This window comes from Gossypium hirsutum, chromosome D06 (genome assembly GCF_007990345.1).
Source record: "Gossypium hirsutum isolate 1008001.06 chromosome D06, Gossypium_hirsutum_v2.1, whole genome shotgun sequence".
Lineage (NCBI taxonomy): Eukaryota > Viridiplantae > Streptophyta > Magnoliopsida > Malvales > Malvaceae > Gossypium > Gossypium hirsutum.
Genome location: NC_053442.1, coordinates 58554241 through 58576835, shown reverse-complemented (window position 1 = coordinate 58576835; position 22595 = coordinate 58554241). Strand labels below are relative to the sequence as shown.

At 34.7% G+C, this 22595-nt stretch overlaps 3 protein-coding genes across 9 annotated transcripts; 1 reads left to right on the top strand and 2 right to left on the bottom strand.

The window, feature by feature from the left end:
- Positions 1 to 570: 570 nt before the first annotated feature.
- Positions 571 to 4552, top strand: LOC107900560 (ent-kaurenoic acid oxidase 1). Of its 3 annotated transcripts, none has more exons than XM_016826196.2 (9): positions 571 to 718; positions 925 to 1182; positions 2597 to 3074; positions 3171 to 3434; positions 3507 to 3596; positions 3686 to 3764; positions 3846 to 3952; positions 4072 to 4193; positions 4283 to 4552. In XM_016826196.2, the coding sequence occupies exons 2-9, from the start codon at positions 929 to 931 to the stop codon at positions 4386 to 4388; spliced, it is 1500 nt and encodes a 499-aa protein (XP_016681685.2). In that variant the 5' UTR covers positions 571 to 718; positions 925 to 928; the 3' UTR covers positions 4389 to 4552. The 3 variants fall into 3 exon arrangements, with proteins under 3 accessions (XP_016681685.2, XP_016681683.2, XP_016681682.2); XM_016826194.2 differs by having other exon boundaries at positions 571 to 727; XM_016826193.2 differs by having other exon boundaries at positions 571 to 1182.
- Positions 4553 to 4651: 99 nt separating this feature from the next.
- On the bottom strand, positions 4652 to 9170 carry LOC107900559 (probable galacturonosyltransferase 4). Of its 2 annotated transcripts, none has more exons than XM_016826192.2 (9): positions 8811 to 9170; positions 8684 to 8718; positions 8557 to 8598; positions 8398 to 8455; positions 8147 to 8301; positions 7235 to 7494; positions 6727 to 7084; positions 5887 to 6462; positions 4652 to 5157 (listed from the first exon to the last, which is right to left on the bottom strand). In XM_016826192.2, exons 1-9 carry the CDS (start codon positions 8911 to 8913, stop codon positions 4882 to 4884), a joined length of 1863 nt encoding a protein of 620 aa, XP_016681681.1. In that variant the 5' UTR covers positions 8914 to 9170; the 3' UTR covers positions 4652 to 4881. The 2 variants fall into 2 exon arrangements, with proteins under 2 accessions (XP_016681681.1, XP_040951903.1); XM_041095969.1 differs by having other exon boundaries at positions 7235 to 7443; positions 8811 to 9166.
- A 1785-nt stretch (positions 9171 to 10955) lies between these two features.
- LOC107900558 (DNA-directed RNA polymerases IV and V subunit 4) lies at positions 10956 to 14189 on the bottom strand. 4 transcript variants are annotated; one of them, XM_016826189.2, is made up of 11 exons: positions 14003 to 14189; positions 13788 to 13885; positions 13359 to 13418; positions 13184 to 13249; positions 12988 to 13071; positions 12024 to 12135; positions 11871 to 11948; positions 11711 to 11744; positions 11569 to 11637; positions 11360 to 11454; positions 10956 to 11276 (listed from the first exon to the last, which is right to left on the bottom strand). In XM_016826189.2, the coding sequence occupies exons 2-10, from the start codon at positions 13861 to 13863 to the stop codon at positions 11380 to 11382; spliced, it is 654 nt and encodes a 217-aa protein (XP_016681678.1). In that variant the 5' UTR covers positions 13864 to 13885; positions 14003 to 14189; the 3' UTR covers positions 10956 to 11276; positions 11360 to 11379. The 4 variants fall into 4 exon arrangements, with proteins under 4 accessions (XP_016681678.1, XP_016681677.1, XP_016681679.1 ...); XM_016826188.2 differs by having other exon boundaries at positions 10956 to 11267; XM_016826190.2 differs by having other exon boundaries at positions 10956 to 11245.
- Positions 14190 to 22595: the final 8406 nt, after the last annotated feature.

Here is a 22595-nt window from a genome sequence, read left to right as displayed (position 1 = left end):
CGTATCACGTATAGAAGAAGAAAGAAAATGAAAATAAAATAAAATAAAAGATAAAAAGGAAAGAATTTAAAAGTCGATTTTTTTAAAATAAATTCGTTCGCATCGTCTTCTTAGAGTTCTCATTACTCATTTTGTATAATTTTCTAAAAATACTATTCTTTTAATTAATAAATGCCATTCCTTTTATTGCAGTTGTAATTCTAAGTCAATTCAACATCAAGGAAACTATTAAAATAATTACATACACAATATTTTTATTTTTTAAATATATCTCCCCTGTTTACCTTGCATTTAATTTTATTATACAAATTATTTCATTTACACTCGATAATGTACATGATTGAATCTTTTTAATTTAATTTTGGATATGTGTTTTTATTATTCATCATTTACTGCCCATTATGTTTAAGTATGTAATTTTTACATGTTTACGTGTAATAAATTTTGTAGATTATAAATTTTATTTTTACGTGTTTTTTATAAATTAAAGAAAAAAAAAGAAACGGATCACATTACATAATAATTTTTATAATCCTTTATATATATATATATATATTATATGCTTCGCGTGCAACCCTTTAAAGCTTAAAGAGGAAAAGAAAAATAGGGATGATTACAAAATATAAGCAGGATATAGAGAGTGGGAGTGGAGAGAGATAATCCAAACTGGGAAACGACAAGAGCAAAGTTAGAAAGCGGATGCATAGAGATAGAGGTGGTAAGCGAGGCAAGCTCACTTCCCCAGTATTCCCTGTCTTTTTCCTTTATCTTTATCTTATATAATTAACATTTCTAGTACTACCATATATACTTCCCTATTTGCCTGTGCGTTGTCACTACCATGTTTGTGCCACTCTCCATAAATGCCTCCTTCCTGTACTAGCACATATCTAAATGTTGACAACTTAGGTTACACCGTAACAGAGTGATGGTTGCTGTTGTAATGGAAATCACGGGCTCGATGTGGACGGTCGCCTTCTTAGCAATTCTGGCTGCTTTCGCCTTTCTAAAATGGGTGTTGGAGAGAGTGAATCCGTGGGTGTATGAAACCCGATTGGGCGATGAGCGGTACTCTCTGCCGCCAGGGGATTTGGGGTGGCCTTTCATCGGCAACATGTGGTCCTTTCTCCGAGCCTTTAGGTCCGACGATCCCGATTCCTTCATCGCTTCTTTTGTTTCCAGGTACTTTGCTTTGCCACCCATCACCGCTCTTTTTTCCTATATGCTTTAAAGGGCACCACCACCAGCAGATAAAAAAGAAATGGTGGAAAAAGAAGGAAAAGGTAAATAGAAATGGAGTATGGAGTGGAAAGGGAAGTGAGAGACGTCATTGTATTCCACTTCATTCCATACCTTGATTTGATTGAAGAGGGTGGCCTCTTATTGCTGTCTCTTAAGTAGAAATGGCTTGGGGTCTCAAGTTAGTAGCGGTAGACCTATTATTTTTTCTATTCATATTTATACGTATAGCTATAGTTTCCAATTTTATCTTTCATTTTATATAAAAATATTTATAAATATTAGAAAATACTCTTGGATATAATATTACTACGAGAAGTACAGTCACAAACCCTAAATATAGATCATAAAATCAACATAAATATATTAATTGGTATGGAAAAAAATTATCAAAATAGATCTATACTAATAAAATTTACGCTGAAACAGAAAGTAAAATTGAATGTTTTGGTTTATTAATAGAATGAGATGTTCTGGTCAGTACCATCGGTATCGATAGAAAATTAACTTCTTTGATTGGGGAGATTAGATTGCTTCTTGTCACCCTGATTTATAATTTCATCGACCCTATCACATTTCCTCTAAAAATTTACATAATGTTTTGTATTATATTAATTATTTTTAAAATTTATAGTTAAAATATATAAAAAATAACTATAAAAGAAAAGGGAGCAATTTTATTAAGTATATTGGGATTAATGGAATTGATCTGAACTCATCTCAACCCACGAATTTAGAGGTTTTTTTTTATGAACCCTAGTTGTAAGTTTTTAGAGTATGTAACGCTATAGCTTGTTTAGGTTGCAGCATTATTGTCAATGCAAAAAAATTTAGATTCAAACGTGTATAAGCGAGTCTTATTTTTTTATTCAAGGGTTAAAAGAGATGTGATTATGTATAGTTGCAGACAAGGTATAAAAAATATTAGCAGAAATAAGTATGGTGGTGTCATTGTTTAAAAAAAAGAATGGTGGTGTGATGACACAAGAGGAGCATAGCAGCTAGAGCCGTAGCCTGTCAGGGGAAGAGAGGACCTTAGAGACCTATGCCAACTTTTTCATTCAAAAAAAAAAAAACAGAATTACATGTTTTTGATCCAGACCCACCACCTTATGTCTAGAGAATGGGGCAGTTGCCTCTCTTGTCGCCTTCTATAATGTCTTTTTGTGTTGTACTACTTGCTAAGATATTCCATTTTACTACAATCTACAATTTTGATACCATTTGTTTTTCTTTGAATACTTGTTTTTATTGCCAATCTGATAATAGTCGACATGTTACTTAGATAACAAGTTTAGAAATTATCAAACATCATCAAATCCTTGACCATCATTCATGACCAATGTATTTAATGCAGATTTGGACGTACTGGAATCTACAAGGCTTTCATGTTTGGGAACCCAAGTGTAATCGTGACAATGCCTGAAACATGTAAAAGGGTATTAAATGATGATGATGCATTTAAGCCTGGATGGCCTACATCCACGGTGGAGCTCATTGGAAAAAAATCATTCATTGGTATCCCTTATGAAGAACATAAGCGTCTCCGCCGTTTAACTTCAGCTCCTGTCAATGGCCATGAAGCACTGTCCATTTACATCCCATACATCGAGGACATTGTCATATCTACCCTGGACAAATGGTCCAAGATGGGAAAAATCGAGTTCTTGACACAGCTCCGGAAGCTCACTTTTCGGATAATAATGTATATTTTTCTAAGCTCGGAAAGCGAAGAAGTAATGGAAGCTCTGGAGAGGGAATACACAACTCTCAACTATGGAGTTAGAGCCATGGCAATCAATGTCCCAGGATTTGCCTACTATAAAGCCCTGAAGGTGAGATTTTCTTACATCTTTCTTGCGACTCAAGTTACTTATCTTACTCTAAGAAGGGATAATTCATAATAGATAAATGCATTTTCTTCTTTTCAGGCTAGGAAAAACCTGGTGGCAGCTTTTCAATCAGTGGTGAATGAGCGGAGAAGTCAGAGGAAGACGAACAAGTCCACAAAGAAGAAAGACATGTTGGATGCCCTGATGGATGTTAAAGATGAGAAAGGTGAAACACTAGATGATGAGGAAATCATTGATATCATGTTGATGTACCTGAATGCAGGCCATGAATCTTCTGGCCATACTACGATGTGGGCGACTATTTTCCTGCAACAACACCCTGAATTTCTAGAAAAAGCAAAGGTTTTGAAGCAGTCTCAAAGCATTAATGTGCTTCTTTTTCATTACTTGACAGTATTATTTTATTGTATACAGGCAGAGCAAGAGAGGATTGTGAAGAAAAGGCCACCTACCCAAAAAGGTTTAACCCTTAAGGATATTCGAGAAATTGAATACCTATCCAAGGTACATCACATCTGTTATATCAGTTAATTGTAAGGCTTCAACATACCCTTCATTTCACTGCTTATATTTTGATTTATATGTATATGAAGGTGATTGATGAAACGCTTCGGTTGATAACATTCTCACTGATGGTCTTCCGTGAGGCAAAAACAGACGTCAAAATAAGCGGTCAGTTTTAATGATATGATTATATTAATATATATAGTGATATTGCTACATCATTCACACTCAAAGCTATTGGTTTTTCAGGTTATACTATTCCAAAGGGATGGAAAGTGTTAGCTTGGTTCAGAAGCATTCACTTGGATCCTGAGATTTATCCAAATCCAAAAGAATTTGATCCTTCTCGATGGGATGTAAGTTTCACAACGCTTTTCACCTTTCCTTCAATCTTTTTCTTTATACGTATGTATGTTCAAGAACCATAAAGCGTAACCTATTAGTTAAATTATAATGGTCTCTTAACTATATGCAGGACTATAACGCCAAAGCAGGAACTTTCCTTCCCTTTGGAGCAGGAAGCAGGTTGTGCCCTGGAAATGATCTTGCCAAGCTTGAAATTTCTATTTTTCTTCACCATTTCCTCCTCAACTATCAGTAAGTTATTTCGCAATGTTGGGTTTCTTTTCATGATCAATTCAAGCTTGAAATTGTTGATGTTGATGTTGAGTGATGTTACAATGCAGGTTGGAACGGCTTAATCCTGAGAGTAAAATTAGGTATCTGCCTCATACAAGGCCTCATGATAATTGCTTGGCAGTGATCAAGAAAAACCTGCCTTCACCACCCTAGCAAGGATATTGGAATTTTTAGATGGGGTTCAACAACAATCCCATTTCATTAATTAAAATAAACAATATTGATAATATCATAATATTAGCATCTCCTGTAAGGGATTCTTAAAAGTAGAATTTGAATGAAACCAATGCGTTACTACTGGCTCCTCTTTCAGTAAACTCCTTCGCTTCTGTTTATTATGTTATGCATAAAAAGTAATACGCTACAAAGAATATAACTTAGCTGCATGCATAGGGATACAAAGATTACGGATGATATACAAACAAATACGGCTGCACTTCTGCTTAAATAGCTAAAAAATAGTCGCATCAACGTCAATTCCACACATTGCGGTACGAGCCAAAAAATCAAAAACAAAATTGACAATGTATACAAGGCATGATGAATTTCAACCCGCCACCTCTTAACGAAATAACTACAAATTGATGTCAAAATGCACGGGTAAACCATGGCTCACCACCACACTTTAATATCCCATCAAGGCTTTCTACGGATTGATGTTGCACTCTCGCAAATACACTGTCTCATAATCTACATACTTGGCCCAATAGATTTTATACTTGGGTATACCTATCTCCAGCCATGGTTTCAAGTTGCCATTATAGTGTATAACAGCAGCCCGGTTGATCTCCCTCTGGTTTACATTAGGATTGTAGCCAAGCCCCAGCACATGCCAAGATTTGTCAAGGGAGTATGTGCGTTTCCAAAATGTTATGAGACCAGGAGGCAGGGTTCCCAACTTCCACAATTGCCTGTCACGATTCTGCATATAAAATTGACTTTGAAATTAGAAACAAGGTAATACACCGGTATGACACCATGTACAAAGTATAGGATATGCCCACAATGAAGAAATACTGAATTGAACCTTCCAAGCTACCCTTTTTAGCATTTACAATGGCACTCAAAATAGAGGGTAAAGGTCAACAACCAAACTCTAAATCTTTATGGAAAGTATCACTGAAATAAAATGTAGCTTTTTTTTCTCCATTCTAGAAGTGGGGTATGATCCAATCACTTAATCGTACATCTCTCTACGTGTACAAGTGTGATCAGGAGGCTTAAGCACCTAAGGGGTTTAGCAAGCCATGCTAAACAGCCATTTGAGGAGGGACAGCTATTATATGTTACAGAATAGTAAAGAGTTGTTCGGCAGCAGTTCCCGTTACCCCACTTGAAGGAAAAGAGGAAACCTGGGTTTAAAAATCTAGTAAGTATTTCTTTTTTTAAGTAGCTACTTCCAATAAATAGCTGTTATCCCAACAAGCACCTCCTTTAAAATTAGGAACCTCTAGGTTTCAAAGATTTCCAATACCCATGTTTTCTGAAGCGAGACTTGGTTTTACCCCTTTCATTTGTACTTTAAGTACGATTGGCATACTATTACCGGGTAAGACAGATCAAACAAACTTAGTAAGTCAGGTGATCACTAATTAAGACTAGCAATGTGAACCAAATCTAACATGGTTTGCAAGGAACTTCCATCACTTACCAGCCTCTGCCATCTGTGGTATACCTCCGTGATGCTTTGCCGCCTCCATTCCGCCAAATCAAAAATATTCATTCCATATGCCCATCCACAAGCATGTGGGTCAAAGTTCTTTGAGATCAGGGGATTTGAGAAGTTGAGATACCGATCAAACCGATGGAAGCTTTCCCCACAAGTTTCAACAGCACCATTGACGTTTCCCTTCAAATCAAGGGACCAAAGGCCAGTAAGGTCCTTCTGGACTACTATATCATCATCTAGGAACAGCACTTTATTTAGTTTTGGGAAGATCTCTGGTAGATAAAACCGAAGATGGTTCAGTATGGACAAATACTTTGGGTTCCGGAACTTCAGATTTGAATCAGAACTAGCCCGATGTGCCCTGAAGTAATAATCAATCATGGAAGGAGAACCTAACTGCTTAAGAACTGGACTGTAGCTTGAGTTTAACCATGTAAATTCTTCAATGTTCTGGACCTGTATAGTGGCTTTCCCTGGTGGATTACTTAGGAACCACATTCTCATTGCCGCATAATTAAGCCTATCAGTAACAATGTGGAAAACATGATCCGAAGGGTGCTGCAAAGAATCAAGAAAATTTCACGAGTTCAACAAGTCAACAAAAGCAAGGAGCTCAATTGTAATTATGTACCTATCAAGTTTCATGCAAAAACACACACACATGCATGCACACGCATATACCCCAACCTTTACTTCTCTCAAGAGTGTAAAAGATTAAAATGAAATGGAAATGGCAAACTTAAGATTTAAGGTGATGAACAGTTTCCTTTTCCACCGGCAGCCAAAGGAAGTACGAGTTAAGTCTCCATAGAAGAGTATTACCTTAGCATGTGAGATAGTTGAGTTTACGACAACTGCTGCTGCTAATATGTTATCTGAGAAAAGAGCATAATGATACAGGCGGGGGTCTTCTAATTTCTGCTGATTTGGAAAGTTTTGTTGAGAAGAATTCAAGGTATAATACTCAGTAGTAAGACGCAAAGGCAGGCAATGAAGACCCTTGGGAAGCGTTTTTGCAGTTAATTGTGTCAAAAACATGGTCTGCTTTTTGTGCACTCGTAGTTGCTCTTCAGATGAGTGAAGCATAGCCCGTAGCTTCTTTACCACAGCAGCGCAGTCATCTTGAATCTGCTTCCCTTTTTCTAACGATTGATCCATCGCTTTCAACTTATCAACAGCACTGAACAAAAAACACACACAAATTAGAGTGATGTAGAAACTGTGGTGGCTGACCCTGAAGAAATAAGGAACAGATGTGGGAATTTAACAAACTGAAAGCAAAGAAAGCTTAAAATAGAGATCAGCAGCCCTATGTTCAGAAATAAGATACTTTTTTGGCAGATCTGAATCCTTGGTTGCATCACCAAGAGCACGTGTAACTTCCTTAACCCGCAGTCGAAGCTCCCTTGTAACATGTGGGTTGTTTTTGATAGCAGGAAGGGACAGGTATAGTTTTGCACGGATGAGCTGATCTTTGAGGTGACGGACCTGAGCATCTGCTGGTTCAGTCAATCTGTCATGTTTGTTATCTGAATGCTCCTGAACAATTTTGCCAGAGGGCTGAGTTGGTTGCTGCTCAAGCTCAATAGCCTATTGGTAAAGCAAACAAGGTAAAATAACTGTCAACTAAGCTCACAATTAGGTTTAACACTTACTCTTATTGTGAATCCTGGAAATGTGGCAGCATCAAGAAACTATTTTTAGCCGTAGAGAAACAATTATGGGTAGACAAAACCAGCAAAAAGTGCCAACAAGCTCAAAAGGGTCACAGAATAAAATAACTTCAAGGTTAAAGTTTACATTGAACCTTATTAAAGAGAATTTTTCGTTTGATATGCAATTCAAAATTGAAGGAAACAGCTCAACACAAAGACATGGAAAAAGAAATGATAAGGTAAAAATAAGAGGATTAGGGGTATAGTCACATTTCCGTTTTGGTGACAACTGAAGCACCACATAAAGCAAATGTTTAGTACATACAGAAAGGGGACGATTCAAGTTTCCAAAGTAGTACAACAGTCTCAAATAAGAGGCAAGTAATAAAATCAACGAGAAAACCGGGAATTACTAGTAAAACGCTGCTATGGCAATATGAGAAGATAAAATAGGCCTGTTTATAGCATGTGAAAGGTAATAGGCATATGTAATTCAAAAAAAAAAAGAAAGGTAATAGGCATACACAGAATGGGGGAAGATTTAGAAAATGAAATGAAATACTAAAAAAGATAGGGGAAGCAATTACCGAGATGTCAGAGGCATTAGGATGGGAATCCAGGGCAGTGGTGAGACCGGGGGGTGCTCGATCGATGACCTGCCTAATGGGGTTAGATAATTGCTGTTGTTGACGTTCTTCATCGGTAGCAGAAAGCACTCGTGCTGATTTATGTTCCCTCGTCACTGTCATTGGTAAATCAAACACCCATCAATTCACATTTGCATTGCCTAATTCTTCAATAAACACAACAATAAATAAATAACCGTTGGGAAAGGAACCTGTAGAGTTGTCAGAATATACGACTCCAATGGGTTCTTTCAAGGCGGCGGAAGTTTCCTACGGCAAAGAATTGGAAATTGTAGGCGTTAGATCTGAAACCAATCAATAGAAATGCATACTCTGAACAAGAAATGGAACACATTCTACTATGTTACTACCTGGTGAAGAACATTGAGATGTCTAGTATCGCCAGACACCGTCTGCACAAGAAATAATAAAAATTAATTTTTTTTGTCTATCATTATAATTGTTTAAACCCAGGAAAGAAAGAAGAAAGAAACTTACAAAAGCTGAAACATCATCAAGAAAATCGCGTCTTGCTGCAGAAATTACCGTGAGGAAGAAGAGATCAGCATGAAAGAATGGAAACAGGAAATTAAGAAGAAGAAAAAAAAAGGAGAAATAGACGTACAAGAAGAGGGATTGACGAAGGAGCCGACCCTATCAGTGTAAAGAAAGATGGGAGCAATGACGGAAATCGAGAGTAAACCCAATACTATATGCCTCACCTTCATTATTCTTTTTCCTTCTATTTTTAGAACAATTTGCTCATATTTCTTTACCACCACAACCAAGAATAGGAAAAAAAACACACACACACACACACACTCTTTTCTGTAAAACTTGTTTGCAGGGGAGAACAACAGAGAGACGAGTATGAGAGAATGAGAATGGATGCTATTTCTAGTTTTCAGTTGTATCCTTCTAGATCTAGATGATATGATGCTCTCTCTTTTTTCTTTTTCTTTTTTAATTTATTTAACGAGTTTTTTCATTACAGGAAGGCCGTAATTATTTTAATTTGTCAATGGCCAATCATTACTATGTCCCGTTGCTGTTGCTTTTTTTTTTTCATGAGGGTAAACCAAATTAAATTTCCATAATGTTATAATAAATTATTAGCCATATGGCATTTATTTATAAAAAAAAAGAGATACAAATTCGGTTTAATTCGTCTTGGATTTATTTATTATTTTAAGATGATGCCAGAATATAATTATAATAAGATATTAGTAATTAAAACACAAAACGAATAATTGGTTAAACCACCGGTCACCGTATTAAGTAGAGAAACATATGGTATTTATCATATTTTTATTAGATATATTGGAAATCATAATGGAAGAAGTGTCGGCAGAATGTGATATTTATGAGTCTTCCATCCCTTCGCCTTCCAAGTTTGCTCTTGCGGTAGAGTTTATGGACCGAATCTAATGAGTTACGCCCAATATTTTCAGAGCTACATCGTAGTGAAACCGGTCATGCAGTCCCATCACTTGAAGTCATCCAACTAATTTGGTCGAATTAAAGAAATATTATCAATTTAATTAATTTTCAATTTATTTATATTAATTCACAAATCAATCGGAATTAGAGCAAAACCTAAATAACTAACGCAACTAATACAATTTAAACTAAGGCCACACCCTTTATAATTGTAAAAAAAAATTAAAAAGTTAATTTCAAATAAGTTAAAAAGGTATATTTAGAAAACTCAATGGATTTGATAATTAATTGTAATTAGACATGTGACATTTATAATAATTATAATTAATGAATCTAAGTATAATTAAAAAAACATGTTTGAAACACCATCACTAAATTAAATATAATTGAAGGTTCAAATTACTCGTTTTAATTCTTGTAAGAGTTAGAATTTGGGAAAAGAATGCTGCAGATAACTAGTCTTTATCCTTATGACTTCTTTTATATTTTTAATGTTCATTTTATGGCCTATAAAAATAACATGAGAAATTAGAATATAACTATACCAAACATCTCTTAAAAATTAGAACCACAATGTCTTCAGAAATTAGAACCATTACGCTAAGGAGTCCAAATACAAATAATCCTGACCGACCACGTCTATCTTACTTACAATTGTGGAGGGACCATCTATCTAGCAGTAACTGTATCTATCTCTAAATTTTCCTTCTTTCTTTTTTGGTCCTTGATACATTAATTATGGAACTTTTATTACTCTTTTTTTTTCTTTCCATAAACATATATCTCTATCTCAAAACATCTCTATCTAACAGACATACACCATAAGCATATTACCATTTTCCATCTTGCAAGCTGCAACACAAACAAACTCCACCAATTTCTCCGCTACATCACAACCATATTCCTATACCGACACATCTTCAACATTCACCTGTTCATAAGGATGTTATTATCAACTTTCTATGTTCTTTAATGCCACTTATTTTTACATATCAATACAACACAAAACTAAATCATCTCTCCATGTTCTTCTTAACCATACTATTTCAATTAAGCACATCAAAGAGCAAGCTTCTTAAGGCTCCCTATGATTACCACCTAAGCCTAAGAAATGGTGGGATGGACATAGAGAGACCCCCAAGATGAGTTCATCAAGTATTTAGATCCTACTTACACAACTAGCAAGCAAAGCAACTCATCCAACCGTATTTTTCCATATCGAAAGAGATTGCTGAGAGATTCAGTTCTTAATAGTAGCATACCAGTCATGCAACAATAATCACCATCAAACAATGCTGCTCCAAATACAATACCAATATTCGACCACGAATTCACATAATAAGATATAATATTCCAAAAATTATAAAATCCTGCAGTCCCATCAAACAATGCTGCTACAGATACAATATCTATATTCGACTACAAATTCACATCATAAGATAATTATATTCCAACAGTTAACAATTCCTGCTGCACAAGGTCTAGTTAATCTCTGGTTATTAAAATGGAAAGGGTACAACCACCAATTAAGAGAGGAGGAAATTTCTTTCAAACCAGTTCCAACAAGGCTTCCCCACAAAAAAAAAAAGCACATCTCCTGCCTCTTAACAGTCAAGTAACCTGCCTCCAACAGTCAAGTAACCTACACACACTTGGTTTATCGAATCCAAACAATAATCACAACCTAGAAGGCTAGAACCTACAGCAGTAACATCCTAGTAAAAGCCATCTTACCAGAGCATCCCCACATGCCATTAGGTTGATGTTTTAAGTTTAGCTAGCTCTTCCAATACATCTTTAAGTGGTCCAGTGAGTTTGCTTCTCTTAGCCTAAATCACACAATAAAAATGTCAAACTAGTATCTTTGCTTCATTTTACAATAAAGCTCCTACTCTCCTATTCTTCATATATCAGATTTAAGAAAATACCCATATGGGTCATACCTCCAAGGATCGGACAAGAGCAAAAACTTCATCAACAGTTTCTGGACAAGTATTGGCAATCACACAAATCTGCAACAACATTTTGGAACTGAGACAGTAGCTTGATTGTTTCAAATTAAGCACTCAGGTTAAGACATGATACCTCACTGTTAGAGACACCATATTTTGTAAGAGATCTGAGATTTGAGTTAATGGTTCAACAGGAGATGAACCACAAAAAGATTGGATGTCGCATAAAGCAAAGAATGACAAGAAAATTATCCATTATATAAGTGCCATGGAAAACAGAAAATCAAGGATACTGAAGAACTTTTCTAACAGACTGGGGATTGGTATAATAGCTACCAGTCTTGGCATACTGCAGTCCTGAACCAAATGATCTGAAAAGGATGATGGGTTAGAGAAATTTGATGAACCCTTCCACACAAGATCAAAGATTCTAAGCAAGTTCTTACTCAGGGAGCTTAATAGTTGGATCGCTGGAGAGTATAACCATTTGATCCTGAATGCCTTCTAAGATACCGGCAGCCTCACAGTCCATAAGGCATTTAACATTTTCTGGAAGTTCTGCAAATAATGGCAATGACCTTTCCAGCTTAAGCAAAGCTTCAGACACAGATCTTAAAACCAAAACTAATTTTAGAAAAGATGACTTTAAAACCAAGACTATTTGAAAAAAGAGAGAAGAATCTAAAAACCCAAGACACTCTATCCATAAAGTACATGATAAAAGAAAATAAAAGAAGTAACGAGGCCAACAGAAGAGGAACGACAACAGAGTTATACAACCAATCAGAAAATAAATAAATAAAAGTAAAATCCAGGTGCCAAATGAAAACCAGTATGTAACATACATTAATGCCATATTAGACCAAGGAAAGTAATTGATCTAATAAGAATATCAAAAATTGGGAAAAGGAGAACCCCATGAGAAGGCCTGATGGACCGCCCCAAGTGTGGCCTGGGTTCGAGTCGCGCTAGTCGCGTTGGTTGTTCGGGCTTTGCCCTGTTATTGTAATTCACCAAAAACAAAATTGGGAAACGGAAGTGCACAATAAGATACCTAGAAAGGAAATTTATGTTCCTTTGGCAGTTTAACAGCATAAATGCTTACGATAAAAAGTGATACTCCCTTGAAAACAAATTATTTCTACTTCTTTGAAAGAAAAATATTACTATTTATAAATTGATGCCAGGGTGTGCACACTCATTACAATAAGCAATCTAATTAAAATTCTTAGCAAAGATGCCATCTTGTATTGTTTTCACGTCCTACAAGTGAAATACTGTTAATCATTCAAATAAAGAAAAAAAGTATAAATACAACCTAAATGCAGGCTTGACAAAGAACTAACTTGGTAAACAAAGAGTAACAAATCATTGAAACAAACATGTATGGTAGTTAAGGCAAGTAAAAACCCTGTTCAACTCTGAGCTCCAATGACTGTGATTCTTTGGCCACATGAGTCTTTCCACCATTCGCTGCCTTTTCTCCTTTTCCACCTTGTACATTATATTTTACGCAGTATCAATGAAAACAGGCAATACCTTAGGGAAAAAAAAGTAAAGATAATCCCTTTACTGAAAGCACCAAGAAGTGAGGAGGGGATAGTACCTTTACCAAAAGGGGTTGCAAACTTGCCATCAGATTTTGGCGATGAGAAATTAACATCAGGTGAACCTAAAAGAAGGAAAAATACAGACAGAGTAGGATCTGTAAGGATGATATTCACAGAAATATAAAAATCAAAAGGCAGAGAACAAAAGGAAAAGGAAGAAAAACAATTGACCTTCAGTTCCAAACTGAACTTTCCTTCCCCTCTTTGATTTTGCTGAATTATCATCTTTTCCTTTCAATGTTAATGAAGCCACGGAAAAGGGTGTTAAAGAATAACAAAATATTTACAGAGCAAAGAGTGCATGCATGTTTAATGCGTTAAGTGATATCAAATTTGTTCTAATGTATGTTGAATGAACTGAATGCTGATATGGATAAATAAATAACTAAAAGGAAGAAGGGGTATTTAGCAAATTTTGTCTTTGTTATGGCCATGGCTAATTATTATTAAATAGTTATACAAGTAGAGGGTTTTACACCATGAGAGAAATTAACAACTAAATAAAAAAAATGAAGATAGAAGAGGCAAGGGAATTGAACACAATATAGTAAGAAGCGCAAAAAAATAACGAATCATGAATCAAAGGGAAGAGAGTCAAACCAGCGGTGGATTTGAGAGAAGATTTGGGTGTTGTTTTGGTGGGCAAGGAGAACATTCTGCCACCCTTCTCCGACATTTTCACCACCAACGTTTAAAATCTATGAATTGTTCATTCAAAACACACCAATTTTTAGGGCGTAAATCATCAATAAAATTCAATAAATAATAAAAAGCATGCACTTGCAAAGCCAATGCAAATATAGTAAAAGAAATACCAAACGGAGCAGAGTGGGTAGAACTGGAGAGGTAGAAACGAGAGAGAAAAAATTGTGGACTTGAGAATCTTTAAGATTATAATGCTGCCAGCCTGCCTTCTTAAAAACCTTTAGAACTGTTTTGACTGGCGGGGGTTATGAATGAATTGTGTTAGTGAAGTCTTTTTCCTGTTTTGAGGCTTCACTTGAGGAGGGGTTGGGTCAGGCAAAGTATTTATATCAACTTTTCAAGTTTAGTCCAGTCTGGTCTAAAAAAGAGTTTATTTTTTTACTCAAAGATCAATCCAAGCCCAATCTGGTTCTCCTAAATTAAATTTTTATTTAAAAATATTTTTTTAAATATAATACAGTAAATACATTAAAAATATTAAAATAAAAATTTTCTAACACATTAAAAATTATTTATATTAAAAATATTTCCATAAATATAATAAATGTTTCATCATATTCAAAAACACAAATAAATATAATAAATGTTTTATTATATTAAATATAATTTTTAAAATTCTATATTTTGGGTTCGGTTATTTAGTTGGGTAATTTTTTTTTTAGGTTTTGGGTAATGAGTTTAATTTTTATTGTGGTAGTGATTTGATATAAATATATATAATTATTTTTTATAACATAATATATTCGGATGGGGCCTTGGACAAGATTTTTCGGCCTAATTTCAGCCTACATAGAATATAGGCATTAAATTTTATCCAAGCTCATTTTTTAAGCCTCGTATTTTTGTTCAAACCCTCCCATTTTTTGGGCAAGCTTTCGAGCCTGGACGGTAGCCAAACCCATGAGCAGGTCTAGGCTCGACAACGAAATTTAGAAATTTAAAAGGCATGATGATTTATTTGGCCCTCCATTTGATTTTTCGTCTCTTTTAACCTTTTGACTTGAATTGTTTGTTAAATCACCCAAAATGGATGGAAAAATTAACATTTGTTAACTTAGCTAACACAACATCCACATGGCAATCCAAGTATATGTTAACATTAGCAATTAATTAATTTTTAAAAAATTTAAAATATTTTTGTAATTTTTATAATAATTTTTAAAATAAATTTATATTCTTAAAAAATATTTTTTAAAATTTTTTAAATTTTAAAAAATTAATTAATTACTGGTGTGGCATCCATGTGTATGCCACATCAGCAAAGTTAACAGTGGTTAATTTTTCATCCATTTTGGAGTGATTTGATAAACAATGCAAGTTTAAGGGATAAAAGAGACAAAATTAAATGGAGGGCTAAAAAAGTTATTACGCCAATTTAAAACATAATAAAAATAAAGATAAATTATACCCGATTTTACTTAACTATTAGTAAGTTTTCAATTTTAGACTTTGATCACTCAATTTTTTCATCATTTCTCCCTAGTCCATTAATCCAAAAAATATCAACAACTCAAGCTAATTTAATTTTTAAAACATTGTTTTTTTCGTATGTCTCACCTCTAACCCAACCAACTCAACAACCCTTCATCTTTAACCTACTCACCATTTCCCTCTCAGCCAAAATTATAATTCAAGAAAATTCACAATCAAACTATTCACATAGCCTTACCTAGAATCAACAATCAAATATCTCCACAACCACAATCAAATCAAACAAAAATATAAACAAAAACAATAAAAATAGGATGAAAGTTTCCTACTTCAAAAAGCCCTAGGCAAGACTAATAGAAGCAAAGAGACAAAAATAAATCAAAGAAAAGAGAATAAAATATCAAAAAATAAAACTAGAACGTACTGAATTTAGTTAAGAGTTAATCAAAGGTGACAAATATTCAATCCAAAAGGTTAAGATGAAAGTCTCGCTAAGAAGAGAAACATATCGAATTCAAGTAACCATCCGACAACAGTGGACGGAGATCGAGAGCATTTACAGTAAGGCTTTAAGTTTAAATCGACAAAGTTTCATGCTATTTCAAGGAAAATAAACCATAAAGTTGAAAGATTAAGGGAAAAGCTCTAGTTTGGTATGTTACTTTGTTAGAGGAGCGTAATAATCCGATTTTCGTCGATATCGAAAAAATTTATTTAGGGACTAAACTTATTAAATTTTAATCTAGCATTTACAAACTGAGTACAGAATTAGAAAACAGAAATATTAATAATTAAATTAGAAATAATATTATTTAGTAATTAATTGAATAAAATAGTAAAATTAATGCAAGGATTGAATTACATAGTCACCAAAACAAATGGAAATTGATGTAGAATTTTGTAAAGCCTTAAGTAGCAATTTAACCAATTAATTGAGGAGTTTATGAGGTGAATACGAAACAGAAAATAAAAATATTAAGTAATTAATTAGGTAGGTTATTAATTATAGTAAAAAGATTAAATTGGAAGGTAACTAAACTAGAGATTAGATGGGAATTAATCAAATCCCTTGATAGTACTTAAATCGTCACATTATTGAAGTTGGTGGATATAAGGGATTTTAGTCATGAAGATGATGGTGGTCGTAATAATAATACTACAATAAATGAAAAAAAAATTCAAGAGTGCTCTCTCTCAAAGTTTTCCAGATAGACAGTAGCTACTGTGGTTGGGTGGAGGTGAGTGGTGACCTTTTAGAATGGAGAAGGATGAGATTTTCCTCCTTAAAGAAGAATTGGTTCAATTGTCAGTGAAAAGCTCTTTAGTTGTTCTGAAGGAGAATCCGTCGTTACTATGTTCTATTTGGACGAGAAAATCTTATAATCTGGATAGTTTTAGAGCTTAAATGAAGAGTATTTGGAAATTGAAAAAGAAGTTTGAAATTCAAGCAGTAGGACAAAACTTATTTTTGATTTCTTTTGAGGGTGAGGAAGATCTCAAGATGAATATGGAAGGGTATCCATGGTTTTTCCATCAACAATTAATTATTTTTTATAGCCTTGTTTGTCCTGTTGAAAGGAGTAAAATCAAACTGATTGTTTTTCCCTTTTGGCTAAAGGTTGGTCTATGTCTACCAGAACGTGATAAGAAAGATTTTATGCATGCCATTGGAACTACATTTGGGGGGTTGATCAGATCTGAAATTAAAGGGGAATTCTGTAGATTGAGGGTTCACTTGGATGCTCAAAAACCGCTTCGGAGAGGGATTTTTATTTTGATGGAAAATTCTAAAAAAAATATGGTTTCCTTTTAAGTATGAAAAATTGCCAATTTTTTGCTTTGGTTGTGGTTGTATGGGGAATGGAGTCAAGGAATGTACTAGTATCTCGATTGCAAAACGTGAGAAAGCAGACGATGAATACTCTTATTCATTGGTGTTAAAGGCTGAATCCAATCTGATTGGTAAAGAAAATTTTCAATTTGGTTTTTCTAAAAAAAGAATAATTAAGTAGTGTTTCTATACGGGAATTGCGGCAATTGATAGGGAAGAAGCTATGCCCAACAATTTACCAGAATCTGAGCATTAGGAAGGAGAGCAGATCGGTTCAGAGAAGGGAGTTGAAGTTTTGGTAACTGCTGATGAACAACAAAAATTTGGGAATCAGGAGGATTCTCTTTCCATGCAAATTAAAGATCCTTGTCAGTCAATTAGTGATATTTTCCCTGATCAAAGCTATCCTGATAATGATGTTGCCATAAATAAAACTTTTGACAGTTTGGCACATATTTTTGAATTAAAGTCTACGATTCAAGAGGAATTAAGCTCATATGTTAATGTGGATAATTTGAATAGGGGAGGTCATTCAAATGGGATGGGTCGGTCACCAGCTGTCAAATCTCAAGATTGCAAAAAATAATAATGATAATAACTGGTGCAGACTTGAGAAAACTAATATGTTTGATTCGTGTATGATTGATAAGGTTCTTGGGAAGCAAAATAATTGTCTGGAGCATATGGAGGATATTGATAAGTCCAATATTGATGAGAATGATAATAAAAAAACCAAAGTTGTCATAAGGGACTCAGATGTTTCTAAACTGTTAGATTCGACGAATCTTTTTTTGGAACAAGGAAATGATCCAATTTAACAAATATTGACGGCTGCCAATAGACAAGTAAGTCAGAAGCAATGAATCTATTAAGTTGGAATATTCGTGGCTTGGGAAATCCACGATCTATTCGAAGACTTCATGTGTTGAAGAAATACTGTCCCCATATTTTCTTTTTTATGGAGACTAAATTGAATTGTCAAAGAATGGAAAGATGTTATTGTCAGTGTAGTTTTCAACATGGTATTGTGTTTCCAACTGAAGAAACTCGAAGTGATTTATGTTTAGCATGGAATGAAGGAATTTCGATTGTGTTGAGAAGTTACTCAAAAAACTATGTGGATGTGATTTCCAAAGAGGAAGCTTATAGTTCAGAATGGAGGCTGACGGGTTTTTATGGTTCCCCTGACATTCCAGAGAAGGAAGCGACTTGGGATTTATTGAAACGTTTGGGGAGAGACCAAAAATTCCTGTGGATGGCCTGTGGGGATTTCAATGAAATCACGTACATACATATACATGAAAAAAAAGGGAGGGATTCTATGAAATGAAAGAAGAATGGAGGATTTCCGTAGTACTCTTGCGGATTGCTCTCTTATCGATTTGGGCTTTTTAGGAGCATGGTTTACTTAGGAAATAGGGAAGTTTCCTGATACAAATATTTGAGAAGGACTTCATAGGTGTATGCCAAATACAGAATGGCTGAACTTATTTTCGGATTCTTCGGTAAGACATCTACCTTATTCATTTTCTGACCACTGTCCTTTATTTATCAAAATAAGTAGTGATGATTGTAGTCGATCGAAGAACTGGTTTCATTTTGAATCATGGTGGATAATGGAAGATTGGTGTGAGGGCGAGGTTAGAAAGCTTTGGAAGGCGAGTTCTAGAAATGTATGGGAACAGTTGATCATACTGCAAGAGGGCATGAAAAGATAGGAATGTAAGATTCGACGGAAGAATAGAAAACTTGTTGATATTCTCACAAAGGAGTTAGAGGATTTAAATGCTCAGGAGAGGGATGAGGATAATTTGATAAAGTTGATGGAAATGAAACTACACCTCAACATGGAGATTGAAAAAAATAAAGCTTTTTGGGAACAGTGAGCACGTGCCAATTGGTTAAAACATGGTGAAAGAAATACTGCTTTCTTCCACAAATTTGCTGCTCAAAGAAGGAGGAGGAATAAGACTCATTGCCTAAATGATGAGTATAGACAAAAAAAGAGAGATTCGGATTTAATGAAGAGGATTGCCCGTAACTTTTTTGAAAATTTATTTACTTCTGGAGAGGTTAGAAATCTTGATCATATCTTTAGTGGTGTGGAAAATTGCATTTCGGAAGATTTAAATAGAAGTTTAGTTGCGGCCTACAAGGAAGAGGAGCTCTATTCGGCCTTAAGGGGTATGGGTCCTATGAAGGTGTCGGGAACAAATGGTTTTCCAACATTATTTTTAGAGAAGTTCCAGCACATTGTAGGACGAGATGTCAGTGCCTACTACTTGGAAATTCTTAATCAAGGTATGTCGCTGGAATCGATTAATGTCACCAATATTGTTTTAATTCCAAAAACATTCTATCCAACAAATATTAAGAGCTTTCGCCCTATAAGCCTTTGTATTGTCTTGTATAAAATTATTTCTAATAATATTGCTTATAGGCTTCAAAAAGTTTTAGAATTATGCATTGATGAGGCATAGAGTGCGTTCGTACTGAGTAGGTTGATTACTGACAATATGATACTTGCCTATGAAATTCTGCATACTTTTAAGAATAAGAGGATGGGAAAAAAAAAGGTTATTTGGCACTGAAATTGGATATGAGTAAGGCATACGATCGTGTGGAATGAAATTTTTTACAGAGCATAATGTTAAAAATGGGCTTTGAATTTAAGCTAGTTGATCTTGTTATGAGGTGTATCTCAACCACTTCTTATAAAGTTTGCATGAATGGTGATGAATAGGAGATTTTTTACCTTTCTAGGGGGTTGCAATAGGGAGATCCATTAAGCTCGTATTTGTTTATGTTTTGTGTTGAAGGTCTATCAGCTCTTATGCGTTTAGCTTAAGATGATGGCTTAATTAAATGAGCAATGGTTTGTAGAAGAAGCCTACAAATTACCCACCTTCTGTTTGCAGATAACTGTATGTTATTTGGTGACGTTAGTACTTAGTACTGATGGTGCAAATATCCTTAAGAATATTCTAAGGGAGTACGAAAATTGTACAGGTCAATGCATCAATTTTGAAAAATCTACCCGTTTTTTTAGCACGAATGCTAATGTTCGGGATAGGCAGGCGGTTTAAAGCATTTTGGGAGTTAATAGCTCAAAAAATCTAGAATTTTATTTGGGATTTCCAAATATGGTGGGACATGAAAAAAGGACAACTTTTCAAAACTCAAAGATCAAATTAAACAAAAAATCGATAGTTGGAGTACAAGATTCCTTTCGCAATGGGGAAAAAAGTCTTTATTAATCGATTTTGCAATCTATTCCAGTGCATTCTATGTCTTGCTTTCTTTTACCAAGAAAGGTCCGGGTAAACAAGGCATGCATTGGTGTAATTGGGATACTTTATGTGATCTAAAGGAAAGTAGTGGTCTTGGTTTGCAGTTTATCAATATTTAATTTAGCGTTATTAGCTAAGCAAGGGTAGAGATTAATTTTTTTACCCGATTTCGTTATTAGCTAAAACGCTAAAAGCAAAATACTACCCATTAACAAACTTTATTCATGCAGGTTTATGAAACGGCTTCTTCAAGAGGGTCTTTGTTGGAGAGTGGGTAATGGGACTTCTATTTCTATTTTAGATGATTCTTGAGTCCTAGGCAATCCTACCTACAGAATTCAAGATGGTGTGAGAAATCCAATTATACAAACAATGGCGGACCTAATTGATCTTAATATTAGGAGTTGGAAGTGAGATATAAGGGTTTTTTTACAAAAATAATATAAAAAATAAAAAATTACCAAAATGCTATAAATTTTTTTTATTTGCCAAAATATATATAAATTTTTTTATTTACCAAAATATACCAAAAAAATAAAAAACAAAAAAATAGAAAAAAAACTGGACCGATTTGACAACTCCTTGGGTGGAGGGAAGCAGGTTGGCGGCACCAAACAAGGGGACCAGGTTGGCGGCACCAGTTGAGGAATCCCTGTTGGCGGCACCAGTGGAGGAAACCAGGTTGGCGGCACTACTCGTGTTATAAACACGAACTCTGTCCAGCTGAAACAAGAAAAATCAGAAGAAAAAGAAAAGAAAGAAGAGGTGCTGCGGAAAAAAGGAGAAAAAGAGAGAAAGAGAAGAGAAAAATAAGGTATTTTTTAAAAAATAATTGATTATGTTATTGTTATTGTTTTGTATAATTGGTATTTATTTTTGTTTTAGTTTAGTTATTAAGATTAAAATCAATAAAACTCAAATTTATAGTTTTAGTTAGGGTTTTTTTACCAAAATATTACAAAAAAATAAAAATTTTATAGTATTATTATTATTATTATTATTAAGGTATTAAGATGTTACTTAGTATTATTGTTAGTAAAAAACTAGTATTATTTTTATAGTTAGTTAGTAATAATTTTAGTTAGTATTATTTTGTATATAAAATATATTATTATTGTGTTAGTTATTAGGATTAGTGGTTAAATGGCTTTCATGTACAAAATTGAATATCGAAACATTAATTTTTTTATTTAAGTTATTTATTATCCGTGCGAGATGTTTTACGAGATTTTGTTTATTTTTTGACAGATTAAATATTGAAGATGGATGCTAAGTTTTTTGTATGCGTTTATTTCGACGGAGTCATCTTGACAACAAGTGTTGGATGTGTATTTGAATGTCAGCAACAAATAGCAATGAGATTTAATAGAAATGTGTCGTTTGATGAAATGAAGGCAAGGATTAATGCAAAAATTTTAAGACGTTGTAGCAGAAGGATAGTAAAAATTTTCTACAAGTTTTCAGTTTCGACAAATCTAGTCAAATTCGTCGAAATGGAACTTGCAGACGACGAAGACGTTGAGACAATGGTCGATCTCTATTGTGGGAATGGGAGTGACAAGAATGCACCGATTCACTTATTTGCTGAGTTAGCCGGTATGGAGCAAAATGAAGATGTCAATGCATCTGATGAAGAACACGGAGCTCAAGAACCGTGTATGGTGGCTCCAATATCATACGTTGATAGTGAATCGACTATGGGTGGGATGGGTATCGACCTGAATATTACACCCGATGTTGATATGGTTGGTGGTGAAGAAGAATGTGGTTGCGAAGAAGAAGGTGGTGGCAATCATTGGGATGAAGAGGTCGATAGTGACGGTGATCCTGATGTAGACGATGTACCTGACGATATCGACGATGAAGACATTAACGCTTCTTCGATCGGGGAGCAGATGCAGCATATTTTGATACACAATAATCCTGGGAATAATATGCCATGGGATTCGGATCATGCTGGGCCGCTGTGGCCGATCCCCCATGTCGCTGCATGTGCTGGGGGATTACAATCGACTGGCCTCCGAATAAATATGGCTTCCCGCAACTATAGTACCATTGAATATATTCTAATGACGGTTGCGAATCGGTAGCCATAACCATCTGAGGTATTCGACGAAAACGATCGTTCCACAGCACCACAAATTTCCGGTG